The 27,747-nt window shown below is 42.9% G+C and overlaps 1 protein-coding gene across 2 annotated transcripts in view; it reads left to right on the top strand.

Moving 5' to 3' along the window:
- The first annotated feature begins 4,698 nt into the window (after positions 1–4,698).
- Positions 4,699–27,747, top strand: part of CDHR1 (cadherin related family member 1) — a 44,448-nt gene continuing 21,399 nt past the window's right edge. For both annotated transcript variants that reach the window (XM_005481547.4, XM_026799742.2), the window contains exons 1-11: positions 4,699–4,958; positions 5,729–5,824; positions 13,628–13,773; positions 14,595–14,645; positions 15,465–15,554; positions 16,040–16,126; positions 17,833–17,949; positions 19,504–19,647; positions 21,954–22,032; positions 24,839–24,939; positions 26,661–26,864. In XM_005481547.4, coding sequence (XP_005481604.2) covers positions 4,898–4,958; positions 5,729–5,824; positions 13,628–13,773; positions 14,595–14,645; positions 15,465–15,554; positions 16,040–16,126; positions 17,833–17,949; positions 19,504–19,647; positions 21,954–22,032; positions 24,839–24,939; positions 26,661–26,864 — 1,176 coding nt within the window. In that variant the 5' untranslated portion in view covers positions 4,699–4,897. The remainder of the gene's footprint in view (positions 4,959–5,728; positions 5,825–13,627; positions 13,774–14,594; positions 14,646–15,464; positions 15,555–16,039; positions 16,127–17,832; positions 17,950–19,503; positions 19,648–21,953; positions 22,033–24,838; positions 24,940–26,660; positions 26,865–27,747) is intronic.

Below are 27,747 nucleotides of genomic sequence, written 5' to 3'. Positions count from 1 at the left end.
TATGGCTTCTCCCAGCAATCAGACAGAAGGCATGGTGCTGTGCTATGAAAAGGTAAAATCTGGGTTGTGTAAAATGTTTCACTACCAAAACCAGTCATCTGAAATGTAATCAATAGCTGTTCCTGGATTTCCAGCACCATCTGTATTCTGTATTAATGGAAGTTGGTGGACAGTGATGATATGCTCCAGTACAAGTCACCTCTCAGTCCTTTGCAGGGAGATTTTTAGGAGGAGAAATAATGTTATTTGGGCAGGCAAGCGTGTTTTGTTTGGTTTGTGGTGGGAGCTGTGTGCTTAACTTGTCTCAGTTTAGAGTGCTCCGACCCTTGCCAGGTGCCAGCCAGGCAGCAAACACCCAGGCAGCAAGTGTGATCATTACATTTACCTCACCTCAGCATGTCCTGCTGCTCCTAAGGTGTTTGGAGATCAGCTGAGACAATTCTTGCTCACACCATGCTGTGGGACTTGCTACTGAACTGACCCTTTGGTGTGCAAGGGACAGCCCAGCTGGGGCCAGGGCTGTTAGGGTGTCTGTCTTACCTATGGTTTATGTCATGGCCCCTTCCTTTGTTTTCAAGCTGAAAAAGAACTTCCCAATCACTTTCAAAGATGTGAGAACAGAGAGAGTTTTGAGAAAATTTGATTGAAGCTCCACTTCTCTCCTTTGCAGAATTGCATGAGGAATTCTGAGTGAGCTGTGCTGTACCTAATGCCTCCAGGTATCAGTGGTAAGTCCCACAGCTCCTTTTAGCTTGTGATTTACAAAGAGAAGGCCACAGTGTGATTTGGTGTCGTTCTGCACGTGCTGTGGTTTATATAAAGGGTGCAGCCTTTCTATGTTGAATGTACATGCCCAAATGTGCACACAAAAAATGCTGAGTGCTCCCCTCCAGGGTAATGCCTAATGTCATACAGACCCCAAATTCAAGGAAAAGCATACAAAAAAAGTAGCTTAAACTATTGTTATATGAGTGTGAACTTTATTACTTATCAATACCTGTCCAGAGCATAGAACACAGGAAAATGGAGACACGAAATATGACGACAGTACATAGTAGCTAAAAAAGCAATGCAGGACAGTGGAAAATAATATCTGTTATTTCTTTCATTTTCTTTTTCTCACGATTTTTAAATTACAAATGCCCATGAGCATCCAAAAGCTGATCAAAATGCAACTCATGAAAGCCTCCCATTTATATGCCAAGCAGGCACTCCCCAGGTGGGCAGCTCTAATGTGATTGCCCTGAGGTGGAAGGGCCACCCACGATGTGGAAAAAGTAATTTCCCAATTTCCCTCTGTGCCAGCTCAGTCAGAGCCCTCTGCTCAGGCTGCCAGCACAGGTGGCAGCGGTGCCAGCTGGGATTCAGTGGCACAGCAGGGCACTCCCTCCCTCAGCTGTGACCAGGCAATGCTCCTGGTGGCAGTGCTGTGCTGCGGGAGGGGCTGCGCTCTTGGGGAAGTTTAGGTGCTGTTTTATGTTGGCATCTGCTGCCAGTTCTAGTCTGGCCAACATTTTAAGCTGCGCTTTGGCCTGGGCTCAAGAGCAGCTGTCTTTGTGGGACCCACAATTCCCCCATTCAGGGTTGTGTAAACATAAAAAGTGCAGCTCTTGGTGGTGGTGAAAGCTCCTTTCTTGTCATCCATATTTAATGGAGGAGTATTACTAGTCTTAGGCTTAAGTTTTAGGGCTAAAAATAGTGAACATAGTGGGGCCCAGGATTTTCCAAGATGCTCAAAGAGATGAGAGTTAACAGGGTAGGAGCTGGCCTTGCATGTGGCTGGTTTTGTGTCTGGCCCCTGTCCCAGCCATGACCTGGTTTAATGTTGGGAAGTAGCTTTGTGCTGGGGAAAGAAAAGCATCCATGGCTCAGGGCATCCCAGGGGCTTCTCAGTGCACAATCCAGCAGCTCTACAACCATGCAGGTGTACACCCCAGTACACCCCAGCTGTGCTCAGAGGCAAGAAGTCTGAAAAATATCCACTGCATCACTGCAGCATCCTTCAACATTTCAACTTCTATTGTATAAAAATTCAGGTTGTCTAACAAGCTCCAGTAAATATTGCTAATCCGTCACCCAAAATTCTGTTCTGAAGATATTGGAATATTTTTTGGATGTTTTTTGTACTGAATAGTAAACAAAACACTGGGAAACCAGTTGGTCCAGATCAGGTGGGTATATTTCATTTTTCTTCTATGTTTCTTGTGACTTGATATGCTAAAGATGTACGAAATAGCAAGTTTCTTTTACATAGAAAGAGGGACCCTACCATTCCCAAAAATATTGAGACAGAAGGTACTGGTTTCCTGAAACCCCTTCCTGCCCCTTTTCTTCCAAAGGAGAAAAGTCATCAAAATAAGCCTGGATCCATGAGCTGTGTTGGTTTTGATCAAAGTATGTTTTCTGACAGAAAAAACAACTCTATTGAATGTTGCTGTGTTAGGTATGGCTCTGACTGTGCATAGACACACATTAGCTAGGTTTCCAAACTGTAAGGGGATTAAGAGCTCAAACTCATTGAAATTCAGGAGGGAGGCATTTTGCTTCCTTGGAGATGCAGGCCCTAGAGATTCAGATCCCCAGGGGATGAAACCAGGGGAACAGACAGCTATTAACTTTGACAAGAGCTCTCCATCACTTGTTCTAGGAGAATTCTCTGTAGAAAAAAAACATGTTGTTAGTTCTGGGTTGAGGAGGCAGATGAGAAGACATTTAGGAGCTATTTATATTTTTTTTTTGGGCACCATGCAGATCTATTTCTGTGATTTTGTCAGTGGTTTAATACTATTTTTGACAGAGGTAGGATGATTAAATCTACAACAGGGACTAAATTTATATCCATCTTCTATATGTGTATCTGCTCCCACACAGTTTTCAGCTTTGGATCACCATATCCTGAATTTAAATGCACTAAAAATACATTTGTTTTTCATAGTTGCCTGCTGCAGGTTTCTCTGAGCTTTACAGGCTACTGCTGCAATCACAGATTGGTTCAACATGGAGCTTTTGTAAATAGTTCTCTACAAATATAATCATACAGAGCCAGAACAAAGGCCTGATCCCATAGGAGATGGTCAGAAAGAGATCAAGATGTCAAAGAGACTTTCCCTGGTTAAACTTCTGAGCTTCTGGCAGGTGATAATGTAGTGCTGTACTGAGCCAGGGTTTGCATCTGTGTCATCACATTTGTTAGTCATCAGTGAACCCAGTCTTCATTAATTTGTCTCATCCATTTGCAGCCTTCTTTTGCTCCCTGTACCATTTTCTGGTAAATTCCATTGTGGGTGATGAGTTTTGTTAATATCGGCCCAAGAGTTTTGCTTTTCTCCTTTGGAGAGCCTTGCAGCTGACCTGTCCTGCAGGCAGAGGTGTCCTGCCAGCAGCACTGTGGTTCCCAGGGGCTCTGCAGGTGCCCACAAGCCCTGTCCACAGCACGGGAGCAGCACAGCCCTGCAGCAAAGGCCTCTCCCATGGCCCCCTCCAGCATTTGGAGCTGCCCAGCTTGTCCTTCCCCTGGCTGAGGGATGAAAGCTGTCCCTGGAGCCCTGCCCCTCTTCAGGCCAGGGCTGGGAGGGGAGGCTCTGCCTGTGGGCTCATGTCTGGGGAACAATCCCCTGCTCCCTTCTGCAGCTTAGCAAACAATGATAAAAGATGTGTGTGACTGAGGGAGCCAAAGCTTCCTCTGCTGCCCTGTGTGAAGCTGCTTCCTGGCTCTGCACCTGCTTGCAGTGTTTGCACTGCATGTGCCCACCTCACCTGTGCCACGCAGGCACCCAGCATGTGCAGCCTCTGCCATTCTTTAAAGCACTGGGATGGGGAACTCTGATCAATTCCTTGGACACATCCTTCACTCTGACTCTTAATTAACCCAGAAAACTCCATTAACACATCCTTAAAGAGCAAGTGCTTTGCTGCAGGTCAGGTTTAAACAGCTCAGCTCCAATGTAAACATCTCAGTGCTTGGCAGCCAGGTGCTGCAGGATCACAGTCACAGAATCATCTGAGCTGAAGGGACCACAAGGGTCACTGAGTCCCATACTGTCACTGATGGAGCTCCTTTCCAGCAGGTTTATCTGTGAGCATCCTCAGTGCGGCTGATTTTTAACCATATAGTGTATTGGCATATATTTTTTTTAATTAATGAAAACACCTTCTATGTGTCAAACCAAGCAATTTAAAAAAGCTATTCTGTTAACTTTTTCAATGTGTTGATGGTTAAACACGCTTCTTAGTGTGTTGAAATTTTCTACTGAAAGTAAAAGATGCTTTCAGCAATTCATGCTGTTTAAGAATTAAATGATCAGGCCAACTCATAAAAAGAACATTCTGCATTTGTAATATGCAATGTTGTGTATTTTTTTTGCTATCATAAGTGCTTTCTTTTAAATTGTAACAATCATTGCTATTCTTTTTGCTAATACTAGATTTTCCTCTTTTGTAGTTTCTCAAGATTACCGGAGCTAAAATGAAAATAAACTTCTTTTAACTCTTAGATAACTGTCTTAGAGAATTATAATTCGGAAAGAAAACAAATTTCTACTTTACCTTCTCCCTGACTTGTGTGTTTGTGCAGCACAAATACAGTACCAAAAGCAAAACATGAGAGTTACACTGATTCCTCCAAATGTTGTCTCAGAGATGAGTCCCACAGCTCCCTGCAAAGTAATTGGTCTAATTAGGTGGTAGGAAGGAGCTTCTTTAAATTCCTCAGAAATTAAGACGTGTCATCCGCTTAACATCTTAGCATCTGTTACTGCCTCTTCCACATTTCTCTGCTACATCAACCTGAAGGGCACTTTCCTGGATGTTTCAGAGAGATAAAAAAAATTAAAATAAATAAAACCAACAAAAACCAAGCCCTTATAACACAGAAGAAGTTAGCTCTTTCTTCAGTGGGATGAAGCATGTAAGGCATTTCATCCCCTCCTTATTTCTCAGTTTGGTGCATGTTTGCCTGGGTGAGTACAATAATCACTTTGTTAAGTAAAAATATAGAGAAAACAAGCATAACCTTAAATCCTGTAGTTATCCTTACTGATGTGGTAATGTTGTTCTGAAATATTTTCCATGGCAACTGGTCCTTGTGCAAATGTTACCCTCTGTGTTTATATATTTGCAGTTTTGTTTCAATTGGGCTATTTTGAATCTCTTAACAGTCAGTCAATAGAATGACAACTAATTTGCTGTTTTTTGTTTTGTTTTTTTTTTAAACTTTGCTGTTGTCTGGCAGCAAGTAAGTATTTAATTATGGCTAATTGCTCATGTAATAGGCATAATTTTAAGGCAGGATGTGCTTAGAACACTGGGTAAGAATATTGGGTAAGGTACTGAGGCACTGGGAAAGTTTCAGGCTTGTATGTGTGGAGTAGAGGAGAGATGTTCCATCATTGCAAGCTGGAAAAGTTCATTTTTCATTGAAGCTGACTGGAACTGGTTGAGTTTTTTTAAGAGAGATGCTGCTATTTGTTTCTGTTGGTTGGGAGGTTTTTTATATACTCTCTCTATTTCCTGCTGTGTAAATACTGGCACAGTGGCACGTAGAAGTAATTTTATTAAAAATATCTCTACAGATACAGTTCTGAAAGTCCATTGCAGCAACTGGGTGTGTTATGCACTCCTAGTATTCCCTGAACAGCTCCTGTTTACTGAGAGTCAGGTAACTGAGACAGCCAAATAACTGTCACCTACAAAATGCTTTTGTTTGGCTTCTGTTTTGTTTTAATTGCAGTTCAGGCAAATTATGCCCCCTATTTCTTTGATAATGGAGCCAGAAGCACAAATGGGAACATGGCACTTCTCAGCCTTTCGGAGGACACGCCTGTTGGTCAGTATTAAAATTTGTATGTTTAAACTGTGAAAGTGGAAATGCTTGCTCTTATGATTATATATATTTTCTTGTAGGTTGTTGTTATTTGCTGTGATCTTACATGTTTTTTTCTCAAGCTTTTAATTGGCCTCAATTTAAAATGACATGTTTGATTTGTAGCTGTAATTTAAAACATGAATTCTAGCTCCCTCTTTTTTTTCTGCCAATCTATTCACAGCTTCAGAGCTCAGACCTTTGGGGTCAGAAATAAATTCTTGGTGGGAGGCTTCTCACCAATTCTATAAATGCTTATAGGAAAAAAAATTACTAGAAATTAGGCTATCAACCTTGATAAAAGCAAGCTGTACATTGAAAAATGAAGGGGCATGATTTTTTTCTAAACACATTTTTAATATTTACGTACAAATGGTAGAAAATGTTTTCACTTGCAGTGAAAATTGTTTTGTCTAAATAACTGATGTTTTTTAAAAAGGTTTTGTTTTGTTTTATTGAAAATTCAAAAATTGATGCAGTGTACAGATTTCAGCACTCTGAGGCAGGTCTATTTATGCTTCTTTTAACTGCAGTTGGACTATGAAAAGTTAAATAAGAACAAAAAGTAACTTATAATCAATATTTTCTGTGGGGGAAAAATAATCTCCTAAGACCTAAGCAATTACATAAAAATATATATTAAGTGATAAACATCACTTTTACTTCAAACTTTGCACTGAGATTTTATTTAGGATTTTCTTCTGTTCATCTGTAGCTTTCACAGGCTGAATCGGAAAAATATTTAGTTAATGCAAACTGGGTATACTGAAGCACCCCTTTACTCGTGCCTCATGCAGAGAGGAGAGATGTGGCTGCTCAGGGGTGCAGCCAAACGCCCCCTCCCAGGGCTCAGGCAGCTGGGGAAGGCCAGGATGAGGGAGGCATCAGAGGGCACAGCCTGCCCTGCCAGCCTGACACTGCCACCCACGCCTTCTTACAGCACACCAAGGTCACTCTGTGCTGGAGGCAGCTGCCTGGGTTTGCTCAAAGTCTCCATTTCTGACTCAGGGGTGTTAATGTCATCCAAGACCCACACTGGGCCTGCTATAGGGTGAGGAGGGGGGTATTTGGAAGCAGCAAGTTCTCCTTTACCTGCTCAGCTTGAGAAGAGGAGGGGGAGATGGCAGCACAGAGTGTAGAAGTGACACATGACAATGAACTTAAAAGGAGCTTGCTTATGATGCAGCAGGAATTTGCTATGAGCTTGGCCAAGCTTAAGTGGAAACCCCAGCTTGAAGGCCACCAGTACTTTTTTAATGTAGTGGCACTTGGAAAAGCCAGAGGCAGACCAAGGAGCTGCAATGTTTGCTGTACTTCTGCCTGGATTCTCATGGAAACCACACTTAGTTCAGCCTTGGCAATCCCTACAGTTCTGCTGCTAGCTGGAGTTAGATTGGAATCACTTGTCCAAGTGTAGATAAGGCTGTAATCCCAGACAGCCACAAAATGGGACCCCAGCTCAGTTTGTTTGGGGTGGTGCTTGCCAGCTCTGCCACTGAAACCTCAGGCAGGACAACCCATTTGCCATCCAAGCCCCACTCCCTGGTGTGGTGCCAGCCTCTGCCTGCCACCACTGGGAGCCTCCAGGCACCTGCGTGGGGATGAGGAGATAAAGATGGCACAGAGCCACACAATGAGCAAAAATGTCCCTCCTGTCAGAACTGCAGCACCACATGGTCTCTCAGATGATAGCACTCCCTGCAGCAGTGAAGTACAACAGTAATTTCCACTGCATCTGATCTGGTGCTCCAGCAGCCAAAAAAAGGACAGTGTGCCTCAACAAACAGCAAAACAGCAGTGTGAGGGATCAGAGCCTGTGTTAGTGCTCTCCTAATTAGCCTGAGTAAGAATAATGAGATATTTGTGATGGGCTTCTGTATGTGCTTTTGTAACATTAGCAACCAGACTAGGAACATGGAGGTCTCTGGAGAGTTTGTGCTTTGCTTGCAGCAGTGATAAAGCTCAGGCTGTTCTTTCTTGAGAGCTGCTGTGCTTCCTGCCTGCTAGCTTCATCCAGAATGTGCTTACATGTGTTTAAATTGGCTGGCTTGTACTTCTAATTTGATGTGTAAATGTGCTTTAAAAGACAAGAGAGAAACAGCTTCTCTCTGAAAGCTTCAAAAGACCTGTAGGAACCCTTGGGAAAGAGAGATAAGACCTTACTTTTGGGAAGACCAAATGTGATTGCTTTGTCACACAGCTTCCAGTGCTTCTTTGGGCTAATTCCCAGAACGCCTTGACAAACAGCTCCAAGTACTGCAAGGTCGTCTCTTCTGAAAGCACTTTCAGAAGTTCCTTTGGAACATGGTTGCTTGGGATTTGCTTAATGCAAACTGCTGCTGCCCATGTCAGCATAGCCACTCCTCAGGGAGCCTTTGGCAGAGACAGTCACAGGGAAGGGCACAAACAGCACTGACACTGCAGTGTTGGGTGTGCTTTCAGTTTTGTACAGGGCAAGAGGACCAGAGTTCAATCAGACCACAGCCAGGTCTTTGTGCCAGAGCTCCCTGCTGAATGGCTACCAGGCTGGCCCTTTTCTGTGGCACTGCAGAGGAGAATATTGTTCTTCATCACCAGCTATGATCTCCTCCAGAAGCAGGAGAAAGCATCTGGTCTCCCATGTCCATGTGCAGTCCCAAGCATCCACACTCCCACAGTCATCTCTCAGGTTGAGCAGGAAGATCAGTGACAAAACAGGGGAACTAAAACTTCCATATGTTTGATTCTGGATGACTTCACTCAGATTTATGTGCTGCAAAAATTGACAGGTTGCAGTTAGATATCCCCTGTCCTTACATAAAGCTTGGAGTCATGGACAGGATGCTTTTCTTGTCTGTGCAGTGCCACAGACAGCAGCTTTAATAAACCTCCATAAATTTTACAGTCTTTGACCCTGCTGAGATTGCAAGTGGTTGGCAAAGTATTATGTGTTAGTTTTATTCCCAGGCATCTGTAGGCAAGGGACATGGAACATTTGGGAACACTGAAAGGACATGATGGAGTCTGTGTGGCTGTAGAAAGAGACATTGCAGCTCTGCAGCTGTGTGTGAACACATCAAACTCATTATCATTCTTGTCTCATCCTTAACTTTACCTTCTTTTCCCTTGTCCAGTTTTGATTATTTACACATGGTTGTAACTTGTGTACCAAGCTATCATAAAAACAGCAAGTACTATTTCTACATGAGTGTTTGAAAAGTACCTGCAGATTCCCAGATCCTATTTATTGCTGCAGGGCTTGAGAGCCCTCAGGGTAAGAGAGGCCAGAACAGCAGCAGCCCCTTTCAGTGCCAGATTTAAGAATAGGAGGAGTTATGAACTGAAATAGCAGTTGGTGTTTGTGGTTTGGTGGGGCAGGTGGGTAATTAGCTCTTTGCATGTGTACATACAAAATGTGCATGTGCTCCTAATCAAGGTCTTAGGGCAGGAGTGGGATGCTATTTCAGGTTGTTTGTTTCATCTTACCTCATAATCCCTGTAAGCCTCATGGTGGGGACAGAGTGGGGCTGGGAACAGCTGCCGAGCAGGGGATTGAAGCATACTCAGAAGGCCTAAGTTCATTATCTCTCAGAGCCCAACCATCATCAGTGCTCTGTAGATCTCTGCATGATCTCCTTGCATTTCCCTTTCTGTTTTTTCCCTTGCCCCCAAAAAGGCACTTTTCCCATTAAAAGCCAGTTTGCAGTGGCAGTTCTTTGATTAAAGCTACAGCTGCCATCTACTCACCATGGGGTGACTGATCCCTTCAGATCCCTCCATCCTTCAAGCTTGCCCTGTTCCTACATGCTGTTTTCTTCCTTTCTTCCCATCATTCACAGCTGACTGAGGAGAGCCTTCTTGTCCCCTGTGGTCCCTGTCATTCTTCCCTTGTTTCTGTCACCCTGCTCCACCCCTAGGCAAGCTGGGAGCTGCCAGAACAGCAGTGTAAGCACGGCCTGCCTTCTGCACCCCTGCAGCAGTGCCAGCATGCACAGAGCAAAGCCCCCTGCAGAGCTGAGCACTGCACAGAGATGCTCTGAGCACTCACAGGTGTTACAGCCTTCAATTTCGTTTAGATTCTTCTGACAGAAACTGCAGATACATCAGAAAATTACACTCAGATGGTTTTTCCTTGGAGTTGGTTGCCATGGGTGCTGCAGAGACATATTGCTGCTGTCCATGGGGTGATGGTCCAGGCCCCATGCTGACCCCTTGCTGCCATATCCCATCTCCCCAGGACAGGCACTGGCAGCTGCAGAGTGTGTTTTGGCTGCTGTTGATGCTGCCATGTCTCTTCTTTGGCAGCTGGCTGCTGCATCAGGCTGCAGAGAGGGAGCAGGAATCCCGAAAGGAGCAGTAGCAGGTGGTGAATGGGGAAGGGGCTTTGGGGTAGGCATGGTGTGTGTCCATGGCCTCCAGGAGCCTGTGCTTGGGGTGAGCTTGGTGTGAAAACAGTCCTCTGTACCTTTAACTGTCCATCTTCTCTTCTGCTGGGGAAGTGAGACAGGTGGAGAGCAGACATGTGACCCCAGGCAAGGTGGTGTTTGCTGTGACATTAGGAACAGGGGTATGCTGTCCTGGGAGCATGGCCATGCATGTCCCTCTCAGCATCTTCTTAACAGTTGTCAGCTGTGCTGGCAAAGGACAGTGGCAGGACTGAGCATGAATCCAAAATATGCTTGGCTTCTTGTTTAACTGACAGGGAAGGAATCTGATTGCTGGGTGTTGCACAGCAGAGAGGGAGAGTGTGTCTTCAGTGAGAAACCAAAACCAGTTCCAGAGCCCAGGGCAGAAACTGTGATTAAATTTGAGTCAAAAATGAATTAAAATGGAGCAATGACATCATGAGACAGCCATTCAGCCCAAGTGGCAGAGCTGAGAGCAAATGACTTTTAAGCTGGAATAGGAAAAACAGAGTGGAAAGGCCTGGCATGGCTCATGGGAGGAAGCCACAGCAGGAAGCAGCAATAGCACCCCAGGACTCCCCTGTCCCAGCCTGCTGCACCATCCCCTGGGCACTCAGAATATCCAGCTCTTCTAACTGTGGCATTTGCCATATCCTCAAGTAAAGATCTTCTATTCCCATATTTTTATGGCAGGGAGAGGATATTTACTTGGTATCCTCTGGTAAGATTTTATCTGTCTTCTTCATTTATTTCCTTTTCAGCAAGTAGAGGCAGCACACTGAGAACAGATTTTTAATTGGCATTAACACTGTGGTGAGAAGTGTTCCTGGGGGTGTTAATGATATGGAGGGTACTGTGCAGTGAAATTACAATTTGGAAAAAATAAGGAATTATAATGAGTTAGAAAATAAATTTTGATCCACAATCTAATTTAAAAGGCATGCAAGTATTTTGTGTTATGAAAAATGAAGTATCAGCTTTAGCTAAAAAGCAAAGACTCCAGTGTAAAAATCAATGAAGTCCGTCATTACTTGCTCAGAAAGCTCAGTAATCTCAGTCTGTACCAATATCAATGTTTCTACTCATTTAGCAGCAAGAAAGTTCCTGTCTTCCTTATAAGAAAATTCTAAGAAAAGTAGGAAAGGAAACTCTGAGATTTAAAGAACCTGCCTAGGTTTAAATGGGTTCACATAAACTTTCAGTCTGTTGTTCTCCAGTCCTGTGCCCCCAGAGGAGTGGTTTGCATTTGAGTGCTGCTGGTATTGGCATTTCAGGGCAGCCACAGCAGAGACCTGCTGCCTGGTGTGCCTGGTGGCTGCTCTCAGCTCCCAGAGAGCCCAGATGTGGTGTCCATCCTGCTTCTCCATGGCGCACCGAGCACTGCTCAGCAGCTGCTGTGCACATCCACAGGCAGGACAGGCAGCACTGTGTCAAGTGCAAGGGACAGGAAAAGGTGGCAAGAAGGGCAGAAAACAACTGAGAAATAGAGACAACTAATGACCAAAAAAAAGGCTGCAGAAAAGCACTATATTTATAAGGATATCAGTGAGATGATGGCAATTGACACCTTAAATCTTCAATTGGACCCAGCTGTGATATTAAGACAAAGCTTTTAAGAAACAAGAATAAATAATTCCCTGCTGGTGCTGCAGAACCCTCCAGTTTTCAAATTTCTCTGTCTTATATAGATAGTTGAATCAGGAAGCAGGTGTCCTTTCAGGATACTATTTTATATCAGTCCCAGTTAGTTCCTCTCCTTTCATTTGTGTTTAGAGAGTTGTTACAGTCAGAAGTGTCCCATCACACCACTCATTGACTTTTCCTAATAATTTTCAGTGATCACAGCTACAGATGTTTTGTTATTTTCCGTTCTGTTTTGTAGGAAAAGTACAAGAAAAATGTGGAAAAGTGTTTTGTAGTTTTGTGAACTGTTTTGCAAGTCTTGGTTATTTGTTGTCTGGCTGACCCAGCTCATAACAGGATCTCTTGACAGTGCTCTTGTGGGTGCATTGGTTTTTGCAATGTAACATTTTTCTGTACAAAGGTGCCCAAATGTTGCTCTGATCATTATCACATGAGAATTTACTCCTAAGTGAGCACAGATTCCACATGGTTTAGTATAATCTCTTGCTATGACAAGAAGACAGCCATGCTTTGCAAATATCACCACTGATGGCTGGATGTCCCATGGCCACTAAGGCCCCTGAGCAGCTTCAAGTTTGAATGCCAAGAAAGAAGCAAATGAGGTCCAAAAGGCTGCCTTGCAAAACTGAGGAAACCTTTGAGAAACTGACCTGTCCGTGGTGTGGGCAGACTCTAGAGCTAAGCCCAAACTCACAGATCTGGTCAGTGATCTATGAAGAGAGGAGAGGAGAAAAAATTATCATTTTTGAGTATTGAATTAAACATCTGTCAAACTCAGGGCCAGAGTAGTTCAAAACTGAGCCTTAGTGTTCTTCTTTTACTTTATGCTGACTTTCTTAGCAGGGTTCCTTCCATCCTGTGTTTGAGTTGCATGCATGAGCAAAACTCACCAGTAACCAGTGAGTCACCTGCTGCAGTATTTCCAGTGCAGAGGGCTTTGTTGGATGTAAAGCAGTTTCTGTGCTTAACCTCTCCAACCTGAATATCTCAGGTAACTTAGCCAAGGCACAGCAGAGAGGAAGGAAACAACAACAGTGGTTTATATTTCAGGTTCAGTTAACTGGTGTTTGTAAACTGCTTGAAGTTATTTGGATGAAGGTGTTAAAGCATAGTAGAATGACAGATATGTAAGTTTAAAAAATAATACTAATAAACACTCTCACCATGCTTTGAAAATATGGGTGTTATGACTCCCCCAGGAATAATCATTTATAATACACAAGTCAGTTTGGTGGAAAAACTGGCACCAACTTCTCAATGTATAAAAAAGGCAATAACTATCTTTCTCCAGCTTCTGAAGGAAATACATTGATGAATTTGAAAAAATTAATTATTGGTATGAGCATGAGTGGGTGTGTCAAGTAAAGAATTTAATGAGAGAGCGCTATGGAGTGGGAGTGAAACAGGAAAAATACTTTTGCATTGATTAATTCTGAAAGTGGGAAAGTATGAAATGTCCTTGCACCTGCCAAGTTCCAGTATTGACCTGGGTGCAGCTCCACAGGAAAGGGCCTAAAGTGACAGAAACCGTCACTAATGAACTCAATTTAACCAGCTGGTTAAAAAGTTGCCATCAGGACTATTGAACTGTCTGCTTATCCATACTTCCCAGTAAGTGGGCTTGACTGACAAAACCTTTTCCTGCTGCAGGGTAGCCAGGTTCCTAAGGAACAGACCAGAGAAACACTCCCTGATTGAAATAACCACAGGGAAATGTTGTTGAATCTCAATTTTTCAGGCACCCACGTGTACACTCTGAATGGAACTGACCCAGAAGGAGATCCTGTGACATATGGCCTGACCTATGAAGCTGGATCAAGGCGTTACTTTGCTGTTGACAAGAATCTTGGAAATGTTACTTTGATTGAAGAGCTTGACAGAGAGGTACAATCAAATGGCACCACTCCAGGTGTTTGTGGGATTTCTTTCAGTTTAATTTGATCTGAGACTTTGAGGGACAAGGCCAGTTTATTAGGCCCTGAAGCATGTACTTTGCAATTCTAAGACATTATATGCAACCCATCATCTTGCATTCCAGTTGACTTGTGCCACTGACATTGCTATCAAATTTTTCAGCTGCTGTCTGTCTAGCTTTTTTCAAAAGAGAAGTGTATTCTTTAATTCTTATCTTCCCCCACCCACACCCCATCAGGAGCTTAGGGGCAGCTACAGTCATCAAATCCTCAGACAGGGGACTCTCCTGTCATTGGGAAGAAGTAGAGATTTGTGTAAGCAGTGTTTCAGGACACTCCTCTAGTACATCACAGCCCTTAGCCAATGTAACTATGTTAGTTAAAGATGCCTAAAGCCAGCCTTATTCTGGGAGTAAGGCATTGAACCCTTCATATCTCCTCATTGAGAAGCTTACACAATATTTGGTGTAAACCCTTTAAAAATCTGTACACTAATACAGAACAATTTTAACCAAAGTGCCATTTTAGGGAACGTTTCTTGAGAAAGGTGACTGATTTTTATGAGCACTTTAGGAAGCAACAGGGATTACCAGAACAACCATCTCCTGACGGTAGCCAGAAGAGGTTCAGGGAGCTGGAGCTTCTGAGGAGTCTTCCTGGCCTCTGCTGGGATTGCTCTGTGATATTAGTTGCTACTTTCATCTGCCTGCCTAGACAGGTTTAAATCTGCAGTCCCTTTTCCAATCAGGACAAACACCATCCCTCTTACAAAAGAATTTTCTTCATTTACAGAAGGAAGATGAGATTGAAGTTATTGTCAGTATTTCAGATGGCCTGAGTACAGTAAGTATTTAATTATGCTGTAGCTTGTTAAACTAACTGTCGTCACATACCTACTCCTATTAAATTACCTTAAAGGGACCATCTCATTTGATCAGAAAACACAATCTCATTAGAGCCTTACCTCCTGTTCCAAGAGCCACTGAACTCACAGTTACTCAAGTCTCACTTCATCTCCTTGCTCAGCTATTTGAGGGTAATTACAATGAAGTGTGAGCTGAAATACTGACTTAGCAGCCTGCAGAATTACAGCAGCTTCCCATGAAGTTTCACTGCCAGCACAGTCAGATTTGTGCCTAAGATCTGGAGGCTTTTTGGAGAAATGTGTGACATTATAGGAACTAGTGTTGGGTGCCCAAGAGCTGCCTGTCCCCACCCCCACAGTGTTTCTCTAGCATGATGTTAAGAAGATTTGCTTAGGCTAAGGTGGTGGGGTCTGCTGCTAGATAAAGCTTTGTGCATGTCTAATCATTAAGGACTTATCTGAGGCACTGAACCTCCAGCCCTATTTCCAAGGATTTTCTTGGCATTTTCAAATTTATGGACTGATGCTCTCAGGGCCAGGATGGCAGTCTGCCAGTAGGAGGATGTGGGCTTCATCACTAGAGGTTCCATAAAAGTGGGATCCTCTTCTTATCTACAAGACTGGATAAATCTAGAGCTTTTCCTCATCCCAAAGAAATTAATTGAGATTATTACAAGAAATGTTTGGGATGTTCCAGCCTCCTACAGGCACAACTGCCCTGGAAATCTCTGTAAAAGGGAAATAATGGGATTCATAAATTATGGGAGTCATAATATGCTCTTCATACTCTACTCCAGGTTTCTGAAAAAGTAAGGATCCTTGTAATGGATGCCAATGATGAGAGCCCAGAGTTCATCAATACACCTTACATAGTCCAAGTCCCAGAGGTTGGTGAAGTTCCTTTGCATACTGGAAATATACTTCTAGAGGATGTAAACAGGGGCTAATATGTTTTCAGTAAAATAACAAATTGTGCAGAACAGACTTGCATTCTTTTTATTTAGGGTTTGGGTAGATATTTAATATTCACTACAAACTTGGGGGATAAGTCTATAGGTTCTTAAGGTGTGCTATTTTGGGGGTAAGTTCCAAGGTGCGAGTCAATGTGAGTCTTTTAGAATTGAATACAGTGGGAACGGGATACACCCAGTCTTAGCTAAAATGTTCTGTTATTTTTATTTCACAAAGTATTTCTTCTTGTTTTCCAGTTTTAATCTCTTCCCTCTTTCCCTTCTGCTCTTTGGTTCCTTCAGTGCTTTTACATTCTTTCTACTATCACTCTTTCTGCCTCCCTGCATGCTCATGTTTCATTTCTTTTACCTCTCCTCGTTTTCTGTTTCTGTGTGACTCTGCTAACTCTTTCTGGTCACAGAACACTCCCTCCAGCAGCAGCATCTTTAAGATTGAGGCAATAGACAAAGACACAGGTTCTGGAGGAAGCATCACCTACTTCTTGCAGGTAAAGTATTGTCTGTACCGTCACAAATTTGTCTCTCATTTACTGAGATTTCAGAAAGCAGATTTTAAAAAGATTTTGGGGGTTGAGTGCACTGCTAGTGCCTCTAGGATCAATGTTGTACCATGCACAAGGAAATGAGCATTGGCAGAAAGGATGTTGTCTGATTGCAAGCAGCCAAGGGTGATCCAGCAGGCAGCAAGGGGAGCTGGAGTTGCCACTGACACTCCTGTGCTTGCCAGCCCTCATGGCAGGGCCCTTACTGGCCCTTCCTTTGGAGTGACAGGGAGAGCAAGATTAGCTGGTAATCGTGTATGCTTATGGGATTTCTAAAGCATGAAATAGCTTTTTTTAGGAAGCAAAACACACTGGAAACATAAATGTGCCCTTTAGTGTAGCAGGCTGCTGCATAATTGATACCAAGATCACAGTGTGAAATGAGAGGTACTAAATCTTCTCCCTGACAAAGCAGTGACTGCCTGAAACCACCCTTTCAGTTGCTGCCCACTGGTGAAGAACTGAATGGGCTCCAGATTTAGACCTGAAATTCTGTATTACAGATTTTCTGTATTCCACAAGGGCAATTTTTTGCATTATGTCTTTCAAATTCTTTCTTCCTATAGGCAGTTTCATCCAGGTTATCTGCAGTTCCCTTTATTCAAGAGGAAACATGAAAAAAGCAAACAAAAAACAAAGCAAATGTGTTGCAATATTTAATTTTGGATAAGAATATGAAGACAAGTTAGAGGATATTTACATAGCACTAAAGCTAATCCTGTTAAGAGCTTGGACATACTATGAAAGAACACCTTGAGTGCCTTGTTGAAATTTAGCTTTGATTTCACAAATTATGATCCATGCACAGGATTCAATTTTGCACAGGGCTATTTCCAGAGAGCTGATAGTCTATGAACCAAGGGACAGCAACTCCAGAATTCTATATCTAGTTTATAATATATTTGTGTGGAAAAAAGGATAATAAATATGTATATTTGTTGAAAAAGGCTTGCCATGTCTTTGGGCATAGTCTCTGAGAATTCTCAAGTTGCACAGAAAAAACCTCTCCATAGGTATGATAAAGGCAGGTGGTGATGTCTGCTGAAATGGCCAGGATTATCTGACAGTGGCCATTGTGTCTGGATACAGGGACAGAGGTGCTTGTACAGCTATCTCCAGTTCAGAAGAATGGAGGGAGGCATTTTTTAAGTCTCTTTTAAAATCAGATGTCCTTTAGATTTTGTTTGTACATCACAAAAATCACCAGACCACCACTGTGTTTGACAATAATCTATACACGCAAACTTCCTGCTTATTTTTGAAACCAGTAGAACTTTGAAACACTAAGGGGTGATACCATTTCTTTTTTTGTTCCTTTTCCCTTCATCTTTTTTTCTGTTAAGTCTCCCCACACCTTTCCATGCATTTAACTGAGTTAACCAAAAGTGTAAGTTTTCACAATGAAATACTAAAAGATTTTACAAATCTACATTACAAGGAACTCATTTATCCTGAATAATGAGAGACTTGTGGTTGGTTCATGAATTGTTCATAAACACACAGAGGTGAAATTCATCAAATGCATTATTCACCCACACCATATCATTATTCTAGTCTCCTCCCTTAGCAGATGAAATAAAAGATGAATCCCTGTGGCAATCCTACCTCCCCATGTGTAATCTCTGGCTGTTTCTCCTTTGCTTTCCCTCTAGAACATCCATGCTAACAAGTTCACGATAGACCGTCACAGCGGCGTCCTGCGCATCAAACCTGGGGTCACCCTGGACTATGAGAAATCAAGAACACACTTTGTGGTGGTTGTAGCCAAGGTAAAAGGCTTTTATGTGACACTAGAGGAGGTGGGGTTGTGTTTGAGTGGGACCAATAAGTTTGAATGCAAGTGCTGCTGAAACATGGAGGCAGCAGAGTTACTCCTGCTGTAACATCTGGAGGCATGGGGGGAAACGTGGAAAGGTGAGGAAGGAAAGGTAGCAGGTGTCTGCTGTTGAACAACATCTGGGGGATGAGGGGGAATGGGGAGGAGTTTCCACATTTCATTCATGTCACATATGCCATGACAATCATCTAGAAGTGAAGGGTTGGTGTATCCAGCCCTAGCTTCAAGAAGCAGCAGCCTGTGAGCTCAGGGCTTCTCATGCTGCCCAGGGCACAGCCCTACCACCACAAGGACAGACCCTGGCAGGCAGATGGGCCACAGCCACTACCCACAGCTAGACCCAGCCCAGCACAAGTGATGGATTTCTTTTCTGGAAATATCTGTGAATGTTTCTTTTTTTCACTTCCCTGCTGCCTCATGGCAGGAGCTTATTTAAATCCTGCAAATATTGCTGCACATCCCCTCTTGCCACTGTCTTTCCCAGCAGTACTATGCCTGTGACTGCACATGCTAACAGGCATTAAAAGTTTATAGATTCTGAAGTCTCTCACAATCATGTGGGGACCTGTCACACAGACAGACTCACATGGGTGGAAAGAGGGCAGTTTTGCTGTAACTTATGGGGACTTGGAGTTGCTCATATTTTTTTAAAATATATGGGCCTTTTAATGTATTTTTAGCCAAGTTCATTTGAGGAAGAAAAACAAAATTTGGCTTAAATTCTACCTTTGGGGCAGTAAGGAAGAAAAAAAAAATCAGTGTATCTTTTTAAAAAAATTGGAATTTTTAGAATTGGTACTGCAGATATGTTGAACAATTCACACTCTTACACACCAGCATGACTACTGACCTACAGCTGGTGCTCTGAGACTGAGGGTGTTAAAAGCCTCTGAAATAGCAAGTTGTCTTCCTAATTGGCTCTGCTGTATCAGTGGTGCAGAGCTGGTTGTACCAAGTCCCCAGAGACTGCTTACACAGTGTGGCTGTCTCACAGGTTTGGGCTGCACAGCTCCTCTGTGCTTGCACTTTATCACTTTGGAGTTCCTGGGAGACTTTGAGCATGTACACTGTTTATTTCCCTCCAGAGATGCACTACCTTGCTACTGTGTACTGTTTTGTGTTCATGACAAGGGATGAAAAGTTGTAGACCTTGGTCACTAACTTTTGCATCAGTTTCTAGTGTTCTTTTTTTCATGAAAAGCCCTTGAATTCCCTATCCCTTCTCTAAAGATCATTTATGACTGCATATATTGCCTCAATCACTTTTAATATAAGAAATTACTTATGAGGCACTGCAAGCTGTCTTCCTAATCAGAGGGGAGAGCAGGACAAATGGAAAAGAGAAGGGAATAGGGCAGCACAGATTAAATCTATATGTTCAGAGAGGGAAAGGATTCCTGGAACTGTGCTTCTGAAGGCTCATGAGGTCCATGCTGATTTGCAGGCATGCTTCAGCAGAGGCATCTGACAATGACTTCTTTTCTAGGATGGTGGTGGGAAGCTCAGGGGAGACAACAAAGTCTTTTCAGCCACAACAACAGTTACTATCAACGTGGAGGATGTTCAGGACACCCCCCCTATGTTCATTGGGACCCCCTACTATGGATATGTCTATGAGGACACACTTGCAGTAAGTTCTGGTTTCATACATGGGAGAACAAGTACAGCCTTTCCCATATTACTCAAGACGGCCCTAAGGTTTCTGGCATAGACTTTACTGGAAATAGGACCTAAACTCTGATTTGACTCCTAGGTGAACTGAGCGGATCAAATCTTCCTTATGTCTACTGCCAATTTGCCATGCAAAGCTTCCTGGCTTTTCCACTGAAGTCAAAAAAGATTCTGCCCATTTACATTGGTCTAAACCCAGACAGTGACTAAGAGCTCTTGTGTAGCTCAGACCTCCAGAGGCACTTGGCTGAAGGCTTAAGCAGGGTGCCAGTGACCTCACCTGAACACATCATGCTTAAAAGCCTTCATGAGCCTGTTTGCTCTGTGGGCTCACAGTGCTTTTATTTTCTACCTCAGATCAGTCTGCTACCAACAGTTGGTTGTACAAGGTGCAGACAGAATTTATGCCCAAATACTCCAGACTCTCTGTTGTCCCATGGACGTCCCCTGGGGAGAAGCAACCCTGACATCCCCAAAATGCAGGACACTTTCTGCTCAGTGGTGCCTGGTTAGGCAGGATGGGCCAGGAAGGCCTCCTAAGCCTAAACCCAACCAGATTATCAATCAAGCAGGGACATAATTAGGAGAACCAGTCATTTCCAGCCACACATTCTTGAAGCTGCAAACTAATGAATTTTCTCTGTGTCTAAGCAGTGACATGATTGTGTATGGATCAGCTTTCACCCTGATCCATAAGATTTAATTACAATTTTCTTCATATATAGGGCAAGAAATGGTATCTACCCATGAAATTCCCCAACATTAGGCTATTGATCAGTTTAGCAGTGTGATTGCACTCTGTTCATCTGACCTTCTCTTGAGTTGCAGGAAAGATTGTGCCTTACCTTTCTGTTCAGAAATGTGCACTGCAGCCCATGCATGACTATATACTGCAGTTCACTGCAGAGGCTGTTACATTTCAGCAGGGCACAGAAGTAATGCTCATGTACTTTGCAGGTGTTTAAAATGAATGATGTTATGTATATTGATTTATTCTGCATAGTTACATATAGATCTTGAAATAACTATCAGGTGCACACAGGAGTTAGTGTTTACTATGGAAATGAGAATCAATAAATGTTAATTATATCCAGCTTGAGCTCATAACTTACACCATTATGATATAATGATGGAAGCATGGATCAGTCCTTCCCTGTGTGGGTTTTTGCCATTAGAATGAGCAGAGAAAGAGGCAATAGCTGATTGTAGTGGTGTTTGTGCATTTGGTGTTAATTTTGTAAACTTGCTTCTTTTCTCCTTGGTGGAGTTGTCAGGATTTACAAGTACTCTGTCACCTTCAAAGGGACTGCACTGCATTTTGCCCAGTAGGCAGATTTTATTGCTGCTTCCAGCATAAACGATAATAAACACAGTTCTGTATTTCCAGTTGCTTTAACAGAGCTTGCTCTTGTTTGAAAAATTCACTCAAGGGTTGTCATGAAAATGTTCCTTGTTGCCATTTGTGATTCACTGACAGTTACTTCAATGTTCCCTGGTTCTGCAGCCTCAAACAGGAGCACTTTAGTGCAGAGGCCTGAATTGTACAGCTCATTGCCTCTTGGGTGAGCATTTTAATGTGACACTCATCATCCCTCTGAGCTGATAGGAGCAGTCACATGAGCAAATGGTCCTCAGTACACAAATTCTGTACGTATGGCCCACGGCCACGTTACTTGTGCAGAAAGACAGACAGTGAAGGTTTAAGGGCAGTTAAATCACCATCATTTTCATCACAATTTTATGCCCTAGATCTTCTGTGGGCCAAGTTGCTCTGTGATCTCTCTTTTCTTCTACTGCCTGTCTGAACTTAATTAGGAAGGACCAAAGTGACCCAATGACTCCTCGGCAGCTGCCTGTCTCTCTGCACACTGTGTGGCCATGGGACACAGAAGCCTACACAGAAACAGCCAGAGGGAATCTTGGTAGGGCCCCAAACTACACTTTGGGTTCCAGATTGGTTGCTCCAAATCCTCTCTCCACATCTGTGGCTCCAGGCAGGTGTCCCTGGCCACAACTTCCAACCATTCCTGTGACCAGCCAGCCCCCAGGGCTGAGCCACCCGTGGCCATGCAGGGTCTGCAGCCATTTCACATCCAGAGCAGTGGGCACTGGCCCTTTTTGTGCTCCCCATGTGGCACAAGTGCCCACTCTGCCCCCAGCACTTCACTGCAGAAACACTTGCAGCAGTTCAGTTTATTAATGTGCAGTTGCAATTTCAGTGCTCTGATCTCAGCACACAGACTGTGATTTCCCATTTCTCCCCAGGGCTCTGAGGTCCTCACTGTTGTTGCTCTTGATGGAGACAGAGGAAAGCCTAACAGTATTCATTACTGCATCGTGAATGGTGAGTAGGCTTGTCTTAGATGAAATCTGAAGGGCACTCAAAACTCCATCTGGCATTACATTAGAACAGAATATGCTAGAGTTTAATAAACCTGAGACAAAATCTCAGGAAATAATGTCAAATACCTCAAACAACTTCAGGGCCCTGTCTAGCAGAGAACAGCCAAGATTTAATTCAGTGAATTTTAGTATCTTCTTCACAGAACTGTTCTTGGAACTGTTAATGTTGCTGATTTGTTAGGCATCAGTAGGCTGCTTGTCATTTCAGAAAGTGTAAAGGGAGATGCATTCACTCTTCTGAGCATCTCTATCACTTAATCTGGGAGGTGAGATAATTCATTGGGAGACCCAGACATGGCATTTGGAGGGATATTTTTATTAATACAGTGATAAAAGTGGCTAAACAGGCAAACCTCCAATTTCTTGGAAGAAATTATATTTACCAATAAAGAGACTGAAGTGGAATAAAACAGATGTTATCAAAAGATTAATGCTTTTCATGAGCTATTCTGAGAGTGTCTATCACACATCTTTTAATAGCATGAATGTGAAATTTAGTGAATTGGTGATTCATTAGGTGGTGAAGACAACAGCTTAGAGCAACTAAACTCCAGGCTACAGCTTTGGGGATTTTGAGTTTTATACACTCTCCCTTCCAAAACAAGGCTTCTGTAGCAACTGGGCACCCCAACTCACAGGTGTGAAAGATCCCAAAACTTCCTAAGAGAAATCTGAGGTGTAGTTGAAGAGCTATGGAGCAAGTGCTTCATTGTGTTGTGATCTAAGCTGCCAGAACAAAGAGATACAGCTGAGTTTTTGTGTTGGTGTGGGATGAGACCCATGCTGAGGTTCCTTCTTAATGTGAGGAAATAAACAGGTAAAAGAAAGGTAGAAATATCAAGGAAAAGAGAATTGCAGAAGACAATGGATAGAAAATGAGAAAAGGTAAAAAGAAAGGTGCAAAATGAGGAGCAAGAACAAGTGGAATGAAAATACGCTAAAAAAGGGAGAAATTAAATAAGGAGGACAAGTGAAGGAAGAACCAGGGAAAATGTCAAAGGGATGTAAGATTAATGAGAAAAGATACTGGATTGCCAAAGAAAACAGAGAAGGACCAAAAGGGTTCTCTGGGATAAAAATAAATGGTAAGTGTTTAGGAAAGAGTGGGAAAGGAAGATGGAAGGGCATAACAGATAAGTGGAACAAAATATAACTTAATGGAGAGCAAGCTTTTCTCATGCCCATTAACAAAGGGCTTTGTTTTTGTGAAAGGGAAAAGAGGGGAAGGGAATATGCTTTTAGTGCATAGAAAGTTGAAAAACAGAGAACAGAAGATTGCAACAGGTTTCTACTCCTGCACCTCAGACACTGGTATTATTTTTGACAAGCCATTATTCCAGTAACTGCAGGCTGGGATATTAAAGGACAAGAAAACACTAACAGCAAACAGGAAGTTGTTTGTTCTTCTTAATAAGCCTATCTTATCCCTGGAGTGTGGAATAATGATAGGAAATGCTCCAATCTTCTGAACATCTGGAGGAAAACCAATACTGCTACATGTACTCCAGGTTACCAGTCTCCCTGGGATAACTAGACAATAACATGAAGTATGGTGGTTTGAAACCACTATTGACTTAAGCTTCTTCTCAATCAGAATGTATTTTGCAGGCCAATGTGTCTTAATAATTGGGTATTGTGAGTCAATACGTGTTCAATGTTGTGTCTAGAGTGCTTTAATGAAGTTGCAGTTATTGTAGCTATTAGCAGAAGAGGATACTATCGGATGGTTTAAAAATCAGCATTGGAAATTAGTTTAAGAAAAATACTGGGCTTTGGGGTCATCATCCTTTATTTCTGAAGGCTTGATCTCCTACATTTAAAGAGATTTCCTCTCTTTTCCTTTCAATGGTAGACTGTCACAAAGCACAGGATGTGGCCAATAGTGTGCGTGAGGCAGCATCAGGGCTGCCCTTGCTGGGCACCAGCCTGCCCTTGGCTGTGATGTGAGATGGTTCCTGACATCCTGGTGAGACACTGCTGCCCCTCTGCAAGCTGGCATTTGCTTCAGCACAAATCCAGCAATCTGGAACTGCTGTTCTCTCCGGATCAATGGAAGTTGTTTAGCAGTAGCAAAGTCAGCCTGCAGCCCTGTCCTACCTCTGTCGGACTCTGCCTCAGTTCAGAAACCTTGGGGTTTATCCCAGATACTCCAAAAAAACATTTTTATTCAGGGCAGCCTTGCAACAGGCTGAAAGGTTTTTTTGACAACTCAGTGTTTAAGACCAGAAGACACTTCTCCAGAGATGCTGTCTGAGGGAAGTGACTGTACTTCTTTTTGACAGATTGTCAGACTTCTCACCTTAGCTGATATTAGTGAGAGAAATGTTCTTGTTTCTCAGAGACTTAATTAAGCATTTGCTAATTACAATGACAAATGTCTATTTTTGTCTAAACCAGCATATAAAGAAGGCAGCATAATAAAATTAATACCAAATTTGCATGCCTGGATGCTGAGGCTTGAGGGGAGCCTAAGCAGGATGGGAAGAGGAACATGCTGACAATTGCCCATAAGGGAAGAACTCCACTGAGCTGTTCCTAGGGGAGGGAAGCCCTTTTAGGCCCTCACCTGTGATTTCATCTCAGACCAGTCAGAGAAATGCTTCATTTTTGAAGAGTGGCTTCAGATCTACTGATACATATGGATAGACATATGGACCAAGATGTGCTAAGTGAAGTGTCCAGTTGATTTGCCCATGTTGTTCAAAGAAAGTGTGGCATGTAACCGGAGCATCTTGGCTTCATTGCAGGAAGTGAAGGTTCATTTGAAATCAGCAACACAACTGGAGCCATTTCTGTGATAAAAAGCCCAAATCAGCTCAAGAAAGAAGTGTATGAACTAAAAGTTAAGGTAGGTACTGTGGCCACTTTAAGACTATTGGTCTAAAATGCCATGAGTAGGCATGATTGTCCAAAATTTTTCCATTTATAGCTGACTTTACCGGCTCCAGAAAATACCTCCCATATTTGAGCAGAGTGCCAGATAGTGTAAAGCAGCACTAATTGCTAATCTAGGGATATTATTGTTGGAATATTTAGTATCTCAAATTATTTCTTTCAAATGAAATCACCTTGTCATAATTTCATTCCTGAGGCTAGAGAATCAATGTCCTTTGCAATCTGTAGATACTCTGTGTTTCCAGATTTTATTGCTAAACTAGGAATTAATGTCTTGAGACTTCCATGTTATGAGATAGGTAACAGTGAAATCTATTATTAGTAATAGGAGTGGGACAGATCATGCAGTGTCATGTCAGCATCCACTCCTGAGCACTCTTCAGCCACACACAAACACATGCTCACACCATGATGAGCTAACACCTCAATGAGCCACTACTCATGTCACAGGCTGTGTTATTTTAAGCAGTTTCTAAAGAAAAAGTGTTTAAAAGTGCAGAATTAAATTGTGAAGACTGTATCAGTTTTCCCCAGCATGTTGGAACTGCACATTATTGTTGTGATAAGGACAATACTGGCTTAAAGGGAGCTTTGAGGAATTGCACACTGCCAGAACCAAGGGCACTTGCTTGCTCCTGGACTCAAGCAGGGCAGGTACAGCTACATCTGCCTGGGAGAACATGGATTCTCACGGGCTCAGTTAAACTCAGGCACCATTTCTTCCTCTATCAACTCTGCTTCACTGCATTCTAGTTCCATTCCCCCGATGCAGAATGGGTTAAAGCCTTGCAAGCTTTTCTGATCTCCTAATTATGTGCGTGGTGACCCAGAGCTCATGCAGGCTGCAAAAGCTGCTAGAGGAACCAAAAAGGTGTTATTTTACCCAGCATATACAGTGACAGACACCTCAGTTGCCAGACTAGTGTCTTTGGAGAAAGTGCCCTTGGTTTTGAGCCCTTTGAGCAAAAAGGCATGTTAGATAGAGCTGTTGGGACAAAAATATCAGCCAGTTTCTGTCCTGGCAGAAGAAATGTCTCAGGTTCAATCCAGTGAATCAGGCCACATGTTGCAGTTGTTGAAACCCAGACGGATTTGATCTCATGGCTCAGAAAAATACCTAAGTTTGCCTGTCTGCCTAAACTCTATCCATCTTAAATTAAGCTCATCTAAACACCACAGCAGAATTTTGAATTGGAGACTAAATCTCAAAAAAAACCATGCACTTTTTCAAATATTTACCTAAATGCCACAAGTATAGTTTTTCTCACAGTATTAAAGGCTGCAGTCCTTGCAGCAATGAGACAATGAACTGCCTGTGGCACCACAGCAAATTTAAACATTGTCTTCCTTTTCTATTCTATCAACACTTTAGGCAAGCAATTACCTTGCCTCTATTGGATAGCTTTTAGAGAACTGTTTTCACCCAGAGTGAGTTACTAAGATGACAAAATTAGAGGGAGAATCAACTGGGGCTCTACTGGGACTGGTTTATTACCATAATCTTCTAATCATCATAAACTTCAGTGTGAAATGGACTGAGGTTTTAGAGAAATATAAGCCTATGATGCTTCTTACAATTTAGAGTGCTTTGTACATGTGGAAGAATGCCTGAACATGAATCTGAAGGAGGAGAAAACTGCTTCATCATTCTTTTCTTCCTCTTGCCTGCTGCAGGCATCAGAAGTCAGTCAGGAAGGTGACAGCTCCGAGCACACCTTTGCCATGGTGACCATACGGGTGGTGGACCTCAACAACCACCCACCAACCTTCTATGGAGAAAATGGGCCCCAGAACAGGTTTGAGCTGACCATGTATGAGCATCCCCCAGAGGGTGAAATCTTACGGGGACTGAAGATCACAGTCAATGATTCAGATCAGGTAAATGGAAACTATGCAGACTTTCACTTTTCTGGTCCTGTTTTCCTAAAGACTAGAAAGAGCTCTCAGATGGAGAAATGTCATTTTAGAAACTCAACTGTTTCACCTGCATTCCCTAAAAGCCTAGGACAGACAAAGCAGTGGTAGGGTCCAGCAGTACCCCACAGAGACTGGACCCAGCAGTTCTGTTAGTCTGTCCTGTGCTGTTATTCCAATGGAAGGGTGGTCCTAAACCTGCAGCCCAGGTCTTGTGGCAACTGGAGTTGAACAATCCTTATGAATTCCCTAACTGCTGGTTGTGTTCATTTGTTGCCAGTGTATTGTCTGAGAACATACTCCCTTTGAACATTTTCTTGGAGGTTCCAAACCCTTTAGTAACTTCAGGTGCAATTACTGTTTACATCTTCTTCTAGCCCTTATGTTGCATTCAGGGTCTGCAGTGCATGCTTTGATTAGTCATTCCCACTGGAATGATATTTTTAGGTACTCTTAAAAATTATGCCCAAGCCAAACCAACTCTTACCAGATCAAGGAAAAGGAAAGAAGATTCCATCCATCTCAGCCTGCTGTCTAACAGACCTGTGATACCTGTAGGTGCTAGGGCAGTGGTTGCTATAGGGACCCCTAAGCTAAATACTGTATGAATGACATCCATCTGAGTTAGCCTCAGGTTAGCTAGTGACAAGAAGAAAGCTTAATGCATCTGACAATTGTATTCCTATTGGAAAGAACTCTCTTCTGTAACTGTGCTCAGTATTGTGCTGGTTTGATGGTATTGTACTTTATCAAACCCACTGGCTTCTTCCCCCTCCCTCCTGCTGCTCTGCAGCGAGCAGATAAATGACTGCTTTCAAAGCAGTGCTATGTCTATCCTGCTATTGTC

Source organism: Zonotrichia albicollis, chromosome 7 (genome assembly GCF_047830755.1).
Source record: "Zonotrichia albicollis isolate bZonAlb1 chromosome 7, bZonAlb1.hap1, whole genome shotgun sequence".
Lineage (NCBI taxonomy): Eukaryota > Metazoa > Chordata > Aves > Passeriformes > Passerellidae > Zonotrichia > Zonotrichia albicollis.
Note: the sequence above shows the minus strand (reverse complement) of the source record. Positions and strands in the feature narration are given on the sequence as shown.